Consider the following 18,150-nt stretch of genomic DNA (forward strand, 5'->3'; position numbering starts at 1 on the left):
GTATAACGTATAATCTCTATCTGTCCATGGCTCCATGCTAAGAGTTTAAAAATGTCAGAGATGGAAAATGCAAGCTTGAGAAGCACCAAACATGCCATCAGCAGCCCACTTCTTCTTCTTGTCAAAACCTTTCAAAAGACGTTGCAGCTTGTTTTTAATGTACAGGCAAAGTGTTGGTCATCAAGTTTATTTTGTGTAGGAAACCACCATACATGATCCATTATTAACATTATGGCATGTGGTCTTTTCACTCATACCGTTGGCTGTCATTCATTGGCCGTGTTCGGGGTGTTTTAAGCTTCTTCCACCAGCTCCATATATTTACAGTGCACTCTGCCATTTTACCTCGTGTAACCCTGCTGACTCAGAGGAGTCTGTGTATCCCAGCGTCTCATATTAAAAACCGAGAGCAGCTCAGCGGAGGGGCAAGGGCTGTTGTCAGGAAGAGCAGCCGTAGAATATAGGTCAAAGATTTATTGAGCCATCTACTTGTTAGTGGACAGGGCAGGTGAGTAATTCCCTTATGTTTGCCACTTGTAATTAGTTTTTAATTTATTCTAGATGTTTCCTAACAGATGCTCAAGGCATTGGAGCAATTTGTGGTGCTCCTTTTGTCATTTAAGATGAGTAGGCTAAATGCGATTCGTCCTCTGTTGATCATTGTGCGTCTTGTGCACCATCGTTCTTCTCTGCCTTGATGTGGATGTGACAGTAATTCCAGAAGATTTCCTCCTAATCCCAATAATGGTAACTTGTGTCTCTGGAACAAATCCTGAGGATTTATCCCCACTGAATGGCAATTAGCAGATTAATTCCCACCACAAAAAAAGTACTCCGATGTTTCCTTCAGGATATTGTTTTTGTTGTGTGATAAACTGTAACAATACCAATTTTTTCCAACAAATTATTATTGATTTTTATTATTAAAATACTTTTCATTAAAACAAAACCTGTTGCAGATATGTTTAACTATACATTGTCATATAAACACACAGTGAGCTTTCTGTGATTTTGCATGTATTCACATAGATGCGCTACTGTTCAAAATAATGTTTGAGGAGGGTAAGATTTTTTTCATGTTTTTGAAAGAAATCACCATGGCTGGATTTACTTGACCAAAAATACAGTAAAAACAGTAATATTGTGAAATTGTATTACACTTTAAAAGAAATGTTTTCTATTTTAATACATTTTAAAATGTAATTTATTCTTGTGATGGCAAAGCTGAATTTTAAGCATCAATATCTTCAGTGTCTCACATCTCACATGATCCTTTTGAAATCATTCTAATATGTTGATTTAGTGCTCAAGAAACATTTATTATTATTAGCTAACGATAACGGTAAATCACAATATAGTTGTTTTTGCTTTTTAAAAGGTTTTTATGATATCAACATTTTTGTTACCATTGAAATTTCATAATTCACAAAACAACTAATAATATAAGTAATAAAAACTCAAGCTCACTGAAGACAAGTGAAAAAGTGATAAAGAAAGAAAGTATATGACATGCATAGGAAAACAAACTACAATTGAACAAAGACACAAATTAAATAGACCTATATGAAAAAACTTCAAGGACTAGAAATAAGGAATAAACTGTAGAAAGTAATCAAATGTATTAAAAACCTGCATAGTCTTCACTGTGTAAATTAAATGATTCAGTCAAGAGCAGTGCAAGTATTTTTCTCTTTTTTGTTGTTTGATTAACATTAATAACGACAGCGGGTAAATTTGGATGCTGTCACTTTAAAACCGACTGCGCTGATCCAATATACTTGTGCGTTTTCTTAAGTGAACTGTTTACGTTCACTTAAGACATAAATGGCTGTGTTTACTTGCAAAGACATGATCACTTTGATACACAAGTATGTGTATTTAACCGTTCAAGCCCAATTGAACAAGGCTTCATGTGCGCACGCCTCACAGTCAGCGCAGAGAAACAATCTCTGCGTGCTGCACATATAGCAAAATGAGTGGTCTTTCGCTGCTAATTGAGCTTATGCAAACGATAAGCTTTCGTGACCGTGTAGCACAGCAACGTCAGCGGAACAGCGATAGAGACGATAGTCAAAAACATCTACCGGTTGACAACAGGTTAATCGTGTCTGCTGGTATACCGCCCACCCCTACTTGTATGTAGTTGTGAAATGCACTTACTTAATGATTAATTGTTTTTACTATAAGAAGTGGTAGCCTATGTATTTTTGGAGCATACTAAAGTGCAGTTTGTGACATTTGAAGAATGTTCCTGTAATCACTTTATTGCTGTGTTTTTATGCACAATGTGTTCCATTCAAATGTATCCAGCAAGGTGCTGCCACTAAACCTGTGCTACCAGTCCTCAAATACTTGGCCCAAAGCATAAACTGTTCCTTGTGGCACAATATGTGAACATCAGCTCAAGCCAAATGTCTGGATCACCAATGTTCCCATAGATGCAAGACTGCCGCCAAACTAGTGCTTCTAACACTTGACTTTCTGTTCTATTCTATTCTGTTACGCTCCGTCTAAATGTTTTTGAGTGCAAGAACGCATCTTATGTAAACGTCCAGACAGAGACTTAGTCGTGCGAGCTTGCACAACCTGCACGAGATCCCAGGTGTCTTTGATCAGGATTAGCAAGTAAAGAATTAGATTAGAATCTCAATCCACTATTTGCTCTTTATTTTGTTCATGAAATCCTCTGGATTTTTGTCTTGTGTGTTAAGTGATGGTGATGACATGGGTTGTGTTTTGGATAATTTCTTAACACTCATCACATCACTGCCATATTCAAGCACGATCTGAGTTGCGGTTGTTTTAGGAAAAAGTAAACGCCACATCCTGTTTCAAAGTGGCCCATCTGTGTTAATCACACTCACTACCTTACATTTGCTTTTGTTTTTTTTTGGTTAACCGCAATGTTTTGCTTTAACACAGTGTTTCGCTTTCTTTTTTTAACCATATGGTAATTCATGAGTAGCTTCTGAAAAAAATTAAGAATCCCATTTGTGGATTTCACTTTTTTGGGTTGGTTTAAAACAGTTGTGTGTCGGCTATTTTCCTCCAATGCCTGTCATCTTTAATTGATTTTCAGCTGCTAATCAGTGATGGACTGATGGTTGGGGTTTGAGCTTTACACTTTGGGTTGTGGTTAAAGTCTTCTGAGAGATCAGTACAGCAGGTGTCTGTTTCCACTGCAGGCAGTCCATGTCTTAACAGCTTCCCCTGTGGTTTTTTTTTTCCAGGTGCCATTCTCGGCCGCTCAGAGACACAAGAGTGTGTCTTTTACAACTACAGCCCCAGCTTGGAGAACCGAGGAAACCGCAGCGGTATTGAGTCTTGCGTGGGAGAAAAGGACAAGAGGCTTCATTGCTTCGCGACTTGGCGAAATGTGTCAGGATCAGTTGAAATAGTAAAGCAAGGCTGCTGGCTTGATGATGTCAACTGCTATGACAGGTAATCATTTTGAGCCAAATTTAAATGAAAGAGACAATGACTTGTGCTTCAGTAAGTGAATCTTGTATGATTATTCAGTGCTCGCTCTGAATGATTTGTTAAAATGCTTCAAACTGATAACCCAGCAGTTTGTGAGGCTTTTTGACTGGTAGCCTCCGTCAATATTGATCAGCATCATTTTAAGTGTCATGTTCAGTGCTAAGTGTAGTCATATGTCACAGCCTTCCCCTCTGAATAGCGATTGTTTTGATTTAACTTATAGAGGCGTGGTCAAACCCTCGAGCACTGCCCTTGCGATCAGCATTCATTTCTGCCTATATCATAGTTTCCAAAACTGTAACTGTAGTAGAGATGTTTTTGCTCCTCACATGCAGTTTTTCACTTGTTTTGCATCAGCATTTGTACAATTATTGTCATTTTGTAAAAATATTGCAGTGTGAGGGGCTCTACCATTTAAAAATTTGGGGCTCAATAAGATTTCCAAACATTCTTTTTGCCATTAATTGTAATAATCCAGTGAGATTTCTGTATGCACAAGGAATCTGACAACAGCCAGTATGATCTGATCTCACCATCATCGAGTCCGTTAGTGATTACATGAAGAAACAGAAAAAACTGAGACAGACTAAATCCAGAAGAACTGCGGGAAGGTCTCCGAAGATTCTTGAAGAAGAAAAAGAGATGCTTTTTTTTTTTTTTTTTTTTTAAGAAACAATAATTTTATTATATAGCAAGGATGCATTACATTGTACAGGAACAGTAGATATTTATAAAGTTACAAAATATTTCTATTTAAAAATGCTGTTCTTTTGAACTTTTTATTTGTCAAAGAATCCAGATTTTTATTTTTAAAGCAGCACAACTGTTTACGACATTGGTTATAATAAGAAATGTTTCCATTAGAATGCTTTCTGAAGTGACACTGAAGACTGGAGTAATGGCTGCTAAAAAATTCATCTTTGCCATCACAGGAATGAATTACATTTAAATATTTGATCAAATCAATCCAGCCTTGGTGAGCATTAGAAACTAAATCTTACCGACCCCAAAAATTTAACAGTAGTGTATACCTTTTTTTTTTTTCATTTTCAAGCATTGTTTAACTTAGTCTAAATTGTCCATGCTCAATGCTCTACACATTACAGAGAGAGTATACGACACACATTCATTTAACCAAACACTTCCTTCTCAAGATTCAACAGTATTTCAGATAAAGTCTTGTGTAAACGTGTTTCCATGTTTAGGCTTGGTTGTGAACCTTGTAACCTCCGGCCATAAAAGGGGAGATATTAAAAACAGGTTTATCAACGCATCTGCCCCTATGTGACAGGTAGCACCGCTGGTAGATCAGGAAGTGCTTCTCCTGAACGAAGCTGTTTTGATAGCGTGCAAAGGAAGCAGCACTTCTCCTGTCCTAACATGCTGCTAAACCCGTTTACCTCCCTCGCTGGAAGGATTTATGTTTTTTGTTTTTTCATGCACATTGCTCTGCCATGTCAAGTCCTTAAGTAGTTGAGCAAATATTGCGATCGCTTAATGGTGCGTGTGCGTCGCAAGACAGTAACCGAATCACTTTTCTGACTAAATGCCTCTGGAATGTCATCCATTCCCCTTTTATTTTTTCATTTCCACCTGTGTGTGTATCTTAAGGATTATTGGTGTGCTGCTAAGCTTTGTTTATCTTCTTTAAGCCAACCTGAGAGCTCTGCTTTGATGTGGGCTGCCAGATTTTAAAAAGTATCTCTTTGGCTCAGGCATTTTTCCGCCCATGTGCATTTATACGTTTGTTTGCTCTCTAACCCGAGCGAAATCCAAATAAACCTTGCAGCACGCATGTCTCAATAATCCCCAAATGTGATGCAATCTTTATTTAATTGCCAAAAATTAGGGGAAAAAAGTGCTGCCAATCTTTTTTTTATAATCAAATTAATTACATTAAATGTATTTAATTAATCAAATGAATTGTATGTAATCAGTATGTACTGTTTTGTGCACCTTTCTGTTATTTGGTGAAAAATGTGTTGTGTTCTAGAAATTTCAGTATTTGAGTGGTTAAAAAAATTGAACCTCAGTTGTGGACAAACAGATCTGCTTGTTCTTTATCTTACAGCACCGAGTGTGTGGAGAAGAAGGAGGACCCAGATGTGTTCTTCTGCTGCTGTGAGGGTAACATGTGTAACGAGAAGTTCTTCTACAACCCAGACACGCAGCCAGTTCAGAGTAAGGCTCCCTTCAGCGACACAAACAGCAAAGTCTTTAAGGGTATTGGAAGTTCTTCAGTTATACCTCTTCCTTTGATGTAATTGTGCTGGTGTTTGATTCTGTCGGTGTGGAACTCCTTTCTGTCTTTGTCTCATCATAGCCTATATTCCCTCATAAACCTCATCATCAAAATTATCAGATTACCTCAAAGCACCTCTCAGGCGTTTTTCGTGACTATTCAGTATGTCAAAAGTCATAACAGGCTCACTGTGTTTTTCATATACTCTTACAATCCATTTTAGATTTTTTTTTTCTTCATGTTTCATATCCTGAATTATGAGGTATGTGTGTAGCCCCGTTTTAGCACCACAAACAATCCAATGCATACCTGCCTTGTAACAACTGTGTTTTTGTTGCATTATAATGAACACTTTCTCTGATAGTCTGTACATCAGTGTTTTGTGCTTCATGTTATTTATGAACGTAAAAAAAGTGCATATTAGAAAGACAACTTTGTGAATAGTATATACATGTAATATATAAACATCCACTTTCTTTTTTTCGCCAGAAAATCATAACATATAACTTTTATGATGTTTATATTAAATCAACTGGTTGTCTTGAAGGTGCTGTTTTTTTAGTGTGCCTAATTTTATTTTCGACTTGTTCAGAGTGTTATCAGTGGTGTGAATGTTCATTATTAGTTCCTGTTGGAAACATATGGTGCAACTGAAGATTTTTTCGGTGTGCTTTTTGGCATTTATTTTTAATATCCTATGTGTCTGTATTTAATATCCAGTAGCTGTGTTTACATGGACCCTAATAATCTGATTGTAATCGGACTACTAGCACAGTCCGAAAAAAAGAAAACTGCGCATGTGCAATGATGTAGAAATGGCATAATGACTTGTGACGCAAGGAACGAGCTGTTGATGTTGAATAGTGTCATAAATGACTGTCGTGTCATTCTAAAATTCTCATTCCACTCATCGTCTGTGAAGTGGAGCAGGACAACGTCCCACCAGTCCTTGTTTAGGTCTCTCATTCACAGACGCCTTGTTTTGGGTGCGGGAATGGGCGTTTTACTGCTTTTTTAATAAAAGCAACAAGCCACAACGGGTCATGTGCTTGTTGTCTCCTAATTAGGACCCGAAATCAAAGAAAAGAAGAAATTTAGGAGAATATGCGCAAACAGTGGTAAACTGTATATTCGTGCAGTGTGCGCATGCCAAATAAATCAATTCCTATTTGACACATCAACCCCATCACTTTATTTAGAGTTCATGTAAACACTACGTTCGGATTCATTAATCATAATTCAAAAGTTGTCCATGAACGTAGCTAGTGACACTGATGAGGTGCAGTTTCTGTGAGATTTTTGGGTTTGATAGTTTCTCGTGAGTTTGTAATTTTGCTTTTGCATAATTGTAGAGTTCCAGTGAATCCATTGTGCCCTCCTTGTGAATGTAGAAAATACAGTTTTAAGATTTGATTTTTGAAATGATCTAAATACAGAAGTGCTTTTAAGCTACAGATATTAGGGACTTTTATAATGTTGGTTATGTTTATTCATTTGTTCAGATAATTCTCTATTTCTTTGATCAGAAGGTATGCTTTGATATGCTTATTGACCAAGCCACCAGAACTCCACTGACAAAAGCTCTGTTAATTGCTGCATGTGTTGGCTCTTATACACATCTGCTTTTCTTGTGACTACTGCACAGCTTTATGGCTGTGGATTATTCCGCTTTTGAATGAAGAGCTTGTTGTCTGTCTCATATGTCACCTTATTGATGCAGCTCATCGGGCTTTTCATTTTTCATAACCTTTGCTTTGCTTTAGTGGAGTTGAAGTTCTTTTCAGAGCTGCAGGTTTCTGATCGTTGTGATGTTGCTGCTACCGGAGGCTTTTATAAATTCAGGTTATTTTTGACATCAGAAACGAAAAAAAGAAAAGAAAAAAAACTTAGCATGCTTGTGTGAACAAGCTATGACCAACATTGAATGGAGCTGAAGCAGTGGCAGTGGCTTAAGCTTTTTTTCTTTTTCTTTTTTTTTATAAATAATAATGAAGTAGCTCTAAAACTTAATTCAAAATCTGTATTTTAGAGGCAGAAAGATTGCATTGGTCTTGAACTGATCGATTTATATCGATATTATCATTATTATTATTAATACCTATACCAGAAAAAGTTTGGGGTCGGTAAGATTTTTTTTGTGCTGGGCAAAGATTAATCGCGATTAATCGCATCCAAAATAAAAGTTTGTGTTTGCATAATATATGTGTGTGTACTGTGTATAATTATTTTGTATATATAAATACACACATATGCATGTATTTATTTAAGAAATATTTGCATGTATATACTGTATATATATTTATACATAATTTATATTATATATTAATATAAATAATTTATATAGAAATAAATACAAATTCTTAAATATATACATACATATCTGTGTATTTATATATCCAAAATAATTATACACAGTACACACACATATATTATGCAAACACAAACTTTTATTTTGGATGCGATTAATCTTTGCCCAGCACTAATTTTTTTTTATATGTTTTTGAAAGAAGTCTCTTAAGCTCACCAATGCTGCAGTTGTTTAATTGAAATACAGTAAAAACAGTAATATTCAGAATTATTACAATTCAATTACAAAAACTTTATTCTCTATTTTAAAATGTAATTTGTTCCTGTGAAGGCAAAGTTGAATTTTCAACATCATTACTCCAGTCTTCAATGTCACATGATCGTTCAGTAATCATTCTAATATGCTGATTTGTTGCTCAAGAAACATTTTTTTTTTCCTTTTAATTTTTTTTTTTTTTTTGGGACATAACATTTTTGTTCAGGACTTAACAGCATTTATTTGGAATATATATATATATTTTGTCACATTATAAATAACTTTACTGTCACTTTTGATCCATTTAATGCATTCTTGTCGATTACAAGTATTTTCAAAAGCATTCTTTTGAATGGTAGTGTATATAATAAATAAGTTTGGCTGATGAACTTTCTGTCGATATGTAGTAGTGCATAAAGTGTTACAACTACATGTCAACACAACACAGGTGTTAGTTAATTACAGGGAATCATTGCTGTGATGTGTGCTTTAGGTTTGTGAGAATTACATCAGTCTAATTGCCGAGCTATTGATAATTTCAAAATGTGTTGACACACAAGATACACATTAACAACAGGTTTTTTGTTGTAAAAAAAGAAAAGAAAAGCAACATTCATATGTTACAAAAATAGTACTTGTTACTGTTTAGCATGGACCAAATTGTAAGGCTAAAACAGCTTTGTTGTGGGATGTAATGTGTGTTTGGGAAGTTGGAACAGAGTGACCTATAATGTGCATTCATACAATCACAATCAATTTGACAGCATCACATTGGAACACAAATTGGTGCTAAATACTTGAAAAAAATTTCTTTTAAGTTCTTTGGAAATGTATGAAAGAAATAGCACTACTTTAATTTTACACTTTTGTGTTTCACATGGTAACTTGACTAAGCTTAACATTACAGAGTTTGCGCCTGTGTAGCTCTTCATCCACTGCAGTAGATCCTCAGAAATACATGAATTGAACAACCTGAACAACTATCTATTGAGTGATTCTGTAATAAAGACATCAGAGCTTTCGTTGCACCAGTTTGCTTTCCTGTCTTTGGGCTTTTAACAGCATAGCGTGCTCTCAGAGATGACTGTGTCTTTTAGATTACTGGGGCTGATCTGGTCGCTTTATCTCTTCTGAGTAAACACTGACATCAACATCCTCTTAACTAAATGAGGGATGGAGGCATATCAGCGAGCCACTGCTCTCGGCTCCCTGCAGGAGGGCTGTTGTACGTTTCAGCAATCGTGATTTATCTTCTACCCGCGGTCGCTTTAAAAGATTCCCGATTTAGTTGCGTACAGCACTGGTTGAGCTCCGCCTGATGAGTTTTGACACAACAACTGTCTGTATCAGTGCAAATGTGGTGGGTAGAAGAGTCTTCAGTACTTCAGTAGCAGAGGAGGTGGGTTGGGTTGGGGGGGGTCTCACTTGTGCTTATGTAATGGGTCTATTTCCAGCACTGACTCACTCCATATGGAATGATCTTGATATGAAATGCAAAAACCCACAAGGACGCGGAGAGTTGCACAAAGCACACTGGGGTTTCTCAGAACTCGCTTTCTGCGAGCATGGAGCTGTGTGCTTTTCATGACCTTGTGACTGGGTACTTTTTTGCCCCGCGGCTGCATGTGGCCATTCTGCCCGCTGAATGGGGGAAGGGTGAAGTAGGGTCGGATGAGAGTGGGTTTGTTGGGGGTGGATGTGTTTTTTCCTCCGCTTGTGGATTAATCCAGAGTCCTTAACCCACTTCCAAGTCCATAGCCGGCACGAGAGGGAAGAAATGGCATCACGAATGGGATCTCTGCTGGACCAAAGCTAACACAGGTTCAGCCGAAGTTCGACCGGGGGGGTTGTGCACATGGTCCCGCAGTCAACCCTGGCGAATGGGAAATGCTCTGCCATAACACAAGGATGAGGGATCACTGCATCTCTGGCGAACAGCCACGGCCCAGTCCGATATCTGGCACTAGATGCATAGAAACCAAAGACCACCGTGTGCTCTAAGTACACACGCTATTCTCCCTCAAGCACACACTCGTGCAGTTCTGTTGAACTGCTTTTAACGGGAATGTGCATTTGCATAGATGCATGTGCATTGGAAATAAAACTGTTTGCACAAGGCAGAATCTGTCAGTAGCCTTCAGGGAATCTAACCAACCTTGAATTACAAGGCTGGTGTGTAAGAATTGTAATTAGCAAGTTCAAAAGGTGCGGGACTTAAGATAAGTATGCAGTGAGAGATTCTCAACGCACACTGCGAATCTCGCTAATGCAACGTACAGAAGGTGTATGTTAGACTTCACATTTGTCTTGTGTTCGTGTGCTGTTCCTCTTGAGGGAATTAGAATCTGAGATTCTGCTAAGTAATGCTGATATCATCCCTTTTCACATTCGTATCTCTTATTAAACCAATAATAATAAAGTGTGGCATTCAGTTGTTTCCAAAGAGCATATATGTTTTAAAGGGGGGGTGAAATGCTCATTTTCACTCAATCTCCTGTTAATCTTGAGTACCTATAGAGTAATATTGCATCCTTCATATCTCCAAAAAGTATTTTGTTTTATTAAATTTTTAACATAAAGATAGGCTGTACCGAGTCTTTCCGGAAAAAACCGAGCGGCTGGGGGCGGGCCGTGTGGGCGAAGCTTAGCTGTGCTAACGCGCCAAGCTAGTGACAACACACAGAGATATTTGTTCAACAAACAGTTTTACTCACCGTCCGGTTCCAACGCACGACCGCGAATTTTTATCATTGTGACTGCTCGATCCTTAAGCATTAGACGATCTGCAAATCCGTAGATCTGGGCTTTGTTTATAAAACAATCATCGTCGAAATGCAGGGAACAACAGTCTTTACACAACTCCGTTTATGCTCAGGAAAACAAACTCCATCCACGGGTTCCTTAACGCTGGGTTCTTTGGGAATCTGTGCAGGGTTGTCTTGCCCTGGCAACCAAAAACACACTTCTTTGGTGACATTGACTTCCCAAAAGCCGGGCAGGGCGCTTTGATGGCGAACTGCTTTCACTCTCTTGCTCTGGTCTACGAGTGCGCGCGCGGCCGCGATCTTACCGGAGAAGTGCCCTTAGGACCCATATAAGGAAATTCCGCCCTATCTTACGTAAGACAGAGCCATACTCGAAAAAAACTTTCCGAAACTTGTGACAAACCGGAAGGAGTATTTTTGGAACAAAAATACTCCTTCAAACGTACAACTTAGTTTTTGAAACTTTGTCCATGTTTAGCATGGGAATCCAACTCTTTACCAGTGTAAAAAACTCAGTATGCATGAAATAGCATTTCACCCCCCCTTTAAAAAGGAGGGAAATGCTGATATTTCTTTGTTTATTTTATTTACTTATTTTCATTATTCATTTGTATTTATCTATTTTATGTCAGCCCTTTCAGTGGGAGCAGTTCACTAAATTAAAAAAAACACTAATTTGATAATAATAATAATAGTAAAAGCTTAGAATGTGGACTCTCTATATGCATACATGAGATCCAACTCTTTGCTTTTTTTTTTTTTACAGACAAATTAGAAATGTTTACTTTCATAATTTATTAAATATGATCATGATGATCATAACTGGTATCTGTAAAAATATAATTACCTATATCAAATCAGTATATTGTAACAGTCTTAACTAGTAGAATACAACAAGCATATTTGTTTCTCATAAGTATTTGTGGCAACTAGGGATGCTCTGATCGATCGGCTGCAATGTTACATGTTACATGTAGTTACTATAGTAATAATAACTGTAATTTTTGCATAAGCAAATGCATCTAACCCTAAACCAAACATAATCCTAACCCTAACCCTATAGGAAGTATATGTTGTTAATTAATATTGCTCAGTAATTCAGTGTTTAATTATACTGTAACAAGGTCACCTTAAAATAAAGTGTAACTGTATTTGTATGTATGGAGGCCTTTACACAAGCACATTGAATCAAACACAGGGGTCTTGAGAATTTTTTGTTTCATATTTTTCCTTATTTTTGTAATTTTGTGGATTGATTTGTAAGTCACAATGGCTAAAACAGACAGAATGACAGAATGTGTGAATATATTCTTTTCATTTTCTAGTTAGTAATATTTTGGTCACAGATTACACTATTTTTCAAAAGTTTGGGGTCAGTAAGGTCATATTTTTATTTTTATTTTTCTAAGTATACTTTTTCAGCAAGGACAAGAATTAAATTGATCAAAGGTGACTGTAAAGACTTTTGAACCTCTTTTGACTTTTTATTCATCCATAAAATAATAAGCTGCACAACTGTTTTCAACATTGATAATAAAAAAATGTTTCTTGAGCACCAAATCAGCATGTTAGAATGATTTCTAAAAGATCATGTGACTGAAGACTGGAGTAATGGCTGCAGATTCAGCTTTGCCATCTCAGGAATTAGAAAATGGATATTTTAAACTCTAATAATATTTCACAACATTACTGTTTTTACTGTTTTTGGATCAAATAAATGCAGTCTTGGTGAGCATAAGAAAAGAATCTTTGAAAAACATTACAGATCCCAAACTTTTGAGTGGTAGAGTACATTAAAAGTACATAAAAAGTATTGATTGATACTGATGTCTCTCGTTCTTTTTATCTCCCCAGCAACATCCAACCCCTTCACCCAAAAGCCACCACTGTTCAGCACCCTCCTGTACTCTATCGTGCCCATCATGGGCATCGCTGCCATTGTCCTGCTCTCCTTCTGGATGTATCGGCAACACAAGCTGGCGTATCCACCTGTTCTGGTGCCTACCCAGGTAATCTGATACTTTTATACGTATATAATCCATGTATTTGATTCACTTTTAGTGTGTGTGTGTGTGTGTGTGTGTGTGTGTGTGTGAGTTTCGGTGTATCAGGACATTTTCATATCACTAGAAACTGTGCTGGGGAGCTGTTATTTCCCCTGGGCAGAACCTCCTGTTGACATGAATGACAGTGAATTCAGGGATCTAATGTGCTCAATGTCACACTAGCTCAAGCTCAAACACACTGTCAGCTGAAATCAAACGAGATCTGTCAGGACACTGTTGTGTTTCGATGCCCTCTTCTCTTACAATAAACAAAAGATAACAAAAATGACATAGCACAAGACACAAGCAATCAGGTGACCTTTACCCCCTGTGTGTGACTAGTGTTAAGATTCACATCTACTTCTGAACTACACAATAGAGCTTTATAGATTCAGCCAGTGAAGTGAAAATCTGAACTACTGGGCCAGTGGGAAAAAATCCTCACTGTTGAGCATTGTGAGACATCTTTGGCAGGTCAGAATAGATGCATTTACAAGCGTGTGCTGGGATGATATATGGGACCGTATGGTAGCACAAAGGGTTACTTTTGAGTCAGGTGAGCATTTGGAATTCCCCGATTGAGTTTCAGTGTTATGTAGGTCAGATCTGACAGATAAACCATCCCCACAGCACTGCTGATATCAAATATCATAATCAGCCCAAACTTGTTTTTGAATTGTTGGAAGCTTTATTAGTTCTTAATGCAGCAGGCAGAAGTCTTCAGGGACTATTACTACACTTAGTCAATATAAAACTGTGTTTGCAACTTCCATAATGGTATATTCTTACCATAACCTTTCTGTAGCTACTAAAATTGTAATTGTTGGAATTTAATTCTTAATTGGATTGTGAAAAGCAGTCTGTATATGACAGGTGGTTGGGAACAAGTTTGAAAATGAGGCTTGGTGAAAAAGAAAATCGTTTTGGAGGCGGAGAAAGTTTTATTTTGTATTCATTTATTTACACTTCCGTTTAAAGGTTTATGGTCAGTAATATATATATATATATATATATATTACATTTTTTTTTTTTTTTTTTTTAAAGGACACATTAAACATTTTACATTGTTACAAAGGATTTCTGTTTTAATGAAATACTGTTCTTTTAAACGTTCTATTCATCAACAAAACCTGAAAATATTGAGCATATTAGAATGATTTCTGAAGGATCATGTGACTCATGTGAGGAATAGTTGCTGAAAATTCAACTTTGCCATCACAACTTATAATAAAATGTTGATCAAACAAAGGAATAAATTACATTTTAAATGAAATTAAATAGATAACAGGTATTTTACTTTTAAATATTATTTCACAATATTTTAATTGTAACTTATGTTTGATGAAATAAATGCAGCCTTTGTGAGTAAATAAATCTTACTCCACATTTTTGAATGGTAGTATATTAATTTACTTTTTCTTTTGATCGATCATTTCCTCCAGAATTGTGTCTAAAGCCTCAAAGCTTTTACTCTACTGCGTCACAAACGTTGGGAGATTGCCAGAAATGGTTTTCTAATGGAAAGTGTGACATTTTGCAAAATGCCACAAAGAAATCTGCTTGTTTTGAATTGCTTAGAAATGTAGTTTCTTTGAAAATCTGTTTAATTGAATTACGCATTTGAGTGCAGAAAAAGGCTTTAAAGTTCTCTTTATTCTTCAGTGATGAAACCAATACCTTCCAAAAGCTTGCTCAGTTTCTGTTGATAAATAACATTGTGCTTTATTTTGATATTGATGCATTATATTGCTGCTACAACCTCCCTTTCTAGTTAGGATGCACCGATTAGAATTCTTGCTGCCGATACTGATATCGACTACCGATTTCTTGTCATCTTGATCGGCCGATACTGATCTCGATATTTATTTTACAGTGAACATTTTAATAGGCCTTTAAAAACAGAGCTTACGCAAAATACTATCAATATTAGGATACTTTGGCTTATTAAAGAGCCTACAAGACTGAACAATTGCAGGCTGTCAGTCAGTGCTGTTACGTTGTTACGGCAGTAGGTGGTGCCAAGGGACTGTCTCTATGAGTGAGTCATTAAACCGTTCATTCAACTATTACACTTAAAATTGCAGATTGATTATTAATGAATTTTTAACGATTCATTCAAATTAATTTAACTTTGAGCGCCACTTTACAAGGCTCAATCGACGAGCAACGTGGGTAACGCTGAGGTTAAGGTTGCACTTCATAGAGATCAATGGCATTGAACAGCGCTGACGCCAGTCATGGGAAATCCAATTACATTGGACATTGAAAGGATACTACGACAAAGGTAGATTCATCTTCTGACAACCAATGGCAAATAGATTTTTTTCACGAAGGACCTGAAGATTGACAGATGCAGGTAATCATACACACTCAGGTTCCTTGTCGCTGTCTTCTGTGTGTGTGTGTGTGTGTGTGTGTGTGTGTGTGTGTGTGTGTGTGTGTGTGTGTGTGTGTGTGTGTGTGTGTGTGTCCTAAGCCCCACCTCTGACACTGAGAGCAGATGACACAGGCAGCGAATCAGGTTTGTTGTATTAAATCCTTAAACAACTGTTCCTCCACGTGATATTTCTTTAGAACATGACAGGCTACTGCAGCGCTAAAGTTTGACGTCATCGCGTGTTTTACAACATCAAATTGGGCTCGGTTTGTAAGATCGGGCAAATTTAGTGACTACGGATCGAGTCGTAGAATGTGATTATCAGCCAATACCGATCTGCAGCCGATCGATCGGAGCATCCCTCCTTTTTGGAGTTTTATACGAAGCTTTGAGCTTAACTTTCACAATGTTTTAAATATGTAAATATAAATAACACGAGATTTGCCTGACTTTGACTATATATGTTTGGTTAAAGGCTACTCTCTTGTCTCCCTATAACTTGGTCAGTTCATTTACTCACTGATATTATCTCTATAAACATCTACACTGAAACTCCTAAATGCACTGTAAATCTCATTTAAATGGGTCTATCTTTAAATTTGGATGGTAGCCTGATGGTGGTTGCTGTATGCATTTACATGGGATGCAATGCATGCTGTATGCATCAACATTTTTGATGCCCTAATCAGTTGTCATCAACATTGTTTTGAATAGCTCTGATTGAAACATTCCTCCATCAATTCTCAGGCCATTTTAAAGCATGTAGTTAAAAATAATGTCTTTATTTGAAACATTTGGCCCCCAGCCTCCAGTTTAGAGTCTTGTACCATTTAGAAGGCAGAGAGACGCTTATTTAACAGTTTTCTTACAAGGGCCCAAGACCCAACATGCCCCTCGAGAGAGAGCACAGTGTGCTTTAACTGCATTAAGTGCTTGGCTTCATGGTGAAGAAGGGAATTTCTTGTTTCAGGAAAGAACGGAGATTCATGCAACTGCATGCGTTTTGCAGTATTTAAGGCCATGAGGTCAGCTCCTGCATTCATGTGCAATGCATTGCCTTGGTTCTATTTCTTTATATTCAGGTTTTAGCTCTTGTGCATTATTAGCTTTTCATTATTATTTAGCTCTTCATCTAAATCGCCATTTTTATATTTTTTCGTAGCTTTTTAAAAATTATTATTTGGCATGGATAGGGAGGATGTGGTTACTGTTGCATTATGGCTCTGAAAACACCATATTCTCTATAATTTTCTGTTTAAGTTTCACAAAAAGTCCTGCACAAAAATGTGTGCTAAGTGTTGGTTGTTTTGAGAAGAGTATGGTACAATATTAAGTCTCTGAGAATGCAGGGAGATCTGTTGTACTTCCTGAACAACGATTCATGTCCCATTTTCTTTAAACTCTATCTTTGGTGTTTGCTTTTTTGAGATTCTGAAATTTTCCTAGTTTTCCTTTTTATTTGGCGAAGTCTCTCAGTATGTTGTGGAAGTCTGGCAGTTGCTGTAACATGCAGATTTTGCCTCAGGTGCGAGCAGCAACTGTTGAGTGGTGTCCTTGGGCAGAAGGTTCATTCTTTCCAGTTATATATTTACATAAAGTTAAAATTGCACACAAGCCAGAAATTCTCCTACATAAGGCAAGATTTTTAATCAGAATATCTACTTGAGGCCCACGCCTAAACCAGTATATTCCTTTTTCATCTTAAATATGAAATATGTGCTTTTTGCAACACAAGCTGCACCAAACAGAATTGTAAAAATAGAAAATCCCAAAAGACAAACAGATTGTCCCATCCCTAACATAAGACATTGGTTCAGTCAGTGTTGCTATGATGGTCAACCTCTGAATGGCTTACTTTTAGTTTCTGCACATTAAAGTAGCAAAAGAAAGTAGAAGAAAGTTTTTTTGTTAACTAATTTTTTATGGATTCTAGACTATAACAAAATCCTTTTCCTATCTTTTGGCTTGACATAAATCTTAAATATTTTGGACAGACAAAACTGGGTTATCCTGTAGAAATATATTGTGTTGGCCAGCAAGTAAATTTTCCTACTGAAATAGTGAAATGGATTTACCCGTCTTCCAGAAACCATGAAATTCCCCATCTCGTCTTTCCATCTCATATACGTTAAACTAAAACTAACGCTTGATTTCCTCTTTCCTTCCTCAACTAGCACGCCTTTCATATAATGATAGAGGTAAGAGAAGCCTGATTCATTCATCTTTTTTTTTCAAGATTATGTTGGAACCTCATTTTAAACCTTTTTTCATTGCTATCAAAAGCACCCCTTTGTTTTCGTTAGCACATTTTCCTATAATATCCCACTGATTTTATTTTGTGTTTATCCCTGCACATTGCCTCATCAATCTGTGATGTTCTGAATTTCAGTGCACGGATAACAAAAACGAAATCCCCTCTGATTCAGGGGATTCAGGCAGAGATCCCTTGATTTAGGTGCATGGTAAAACGGCAATACTGAGATTGATGAATGCACGTCTCCAAGCATGCAGCAAATGTATGCAAAGATGAATGTTATGAATGTGGGAATGGGGAACAGCTTAAAGTGTTTTTATTGTACTTAACATATGAAACATTTGCTGTCATATTGAAAGATTCATAGCAAACTGTCATATTGCATCAGCGTCACTCCTTGGACATTCTCTCTTTCAGCAAGAAT

At 36.9% G+C, this 18,150-nt stretch overlaps 1 protein-coding gene across 4 annotated transcripts in view; it reads left to right on the top strand.

Moving 5' to 3' along the window:
* The window catches only part of acvr2aa (activin A receptor type 2Aa), a 51,774-nt gene that overhangs the window by 15,011 nt on the left and 18,613 nt on the right, over positions 1 to 18,150 (top strand). The window contains exons 2-5 of one of the 4 annotated variants that reach the window (XM_079882342.1): positions 3,231 to 3,441; positions 5,552 to 5,703; positions 12,905 to 13,059; positions 17,647 to 17,670. In XM_079882342.1, coding sequence (XP_079738468.1) covers positions 3,231 to 3,441; positions 5,552 to 5,703; positions 12,905 to 13,059; positions 17,647 to 17,670 — 542 coding nt within the window. The remainder of the gene's footprint in view (positions 1 to 3,230; positions 3,442 to 5,551; positions 5,704 to 12,904; positions 13,060 to 17,646; positions 17,671 to 18,150) is intronic. The other 3 variants (XM_079882344.1, XM_079882343.1, XM_079882345.1) reach the window with 3 other exon arrangements.

The sequence above is a fragment of the Squalius cephalus genome (assembly GCF_949319135.1).
Source record: "Squalius cephalus genome assembly, chromosome: 9".
NCBI classification, from domain to species: Eukaryota; Metazoa; Chordata; class Actinopteri; order Cypriniformes; family Leuciscidae; genus Squalius; species Squalius cephalus.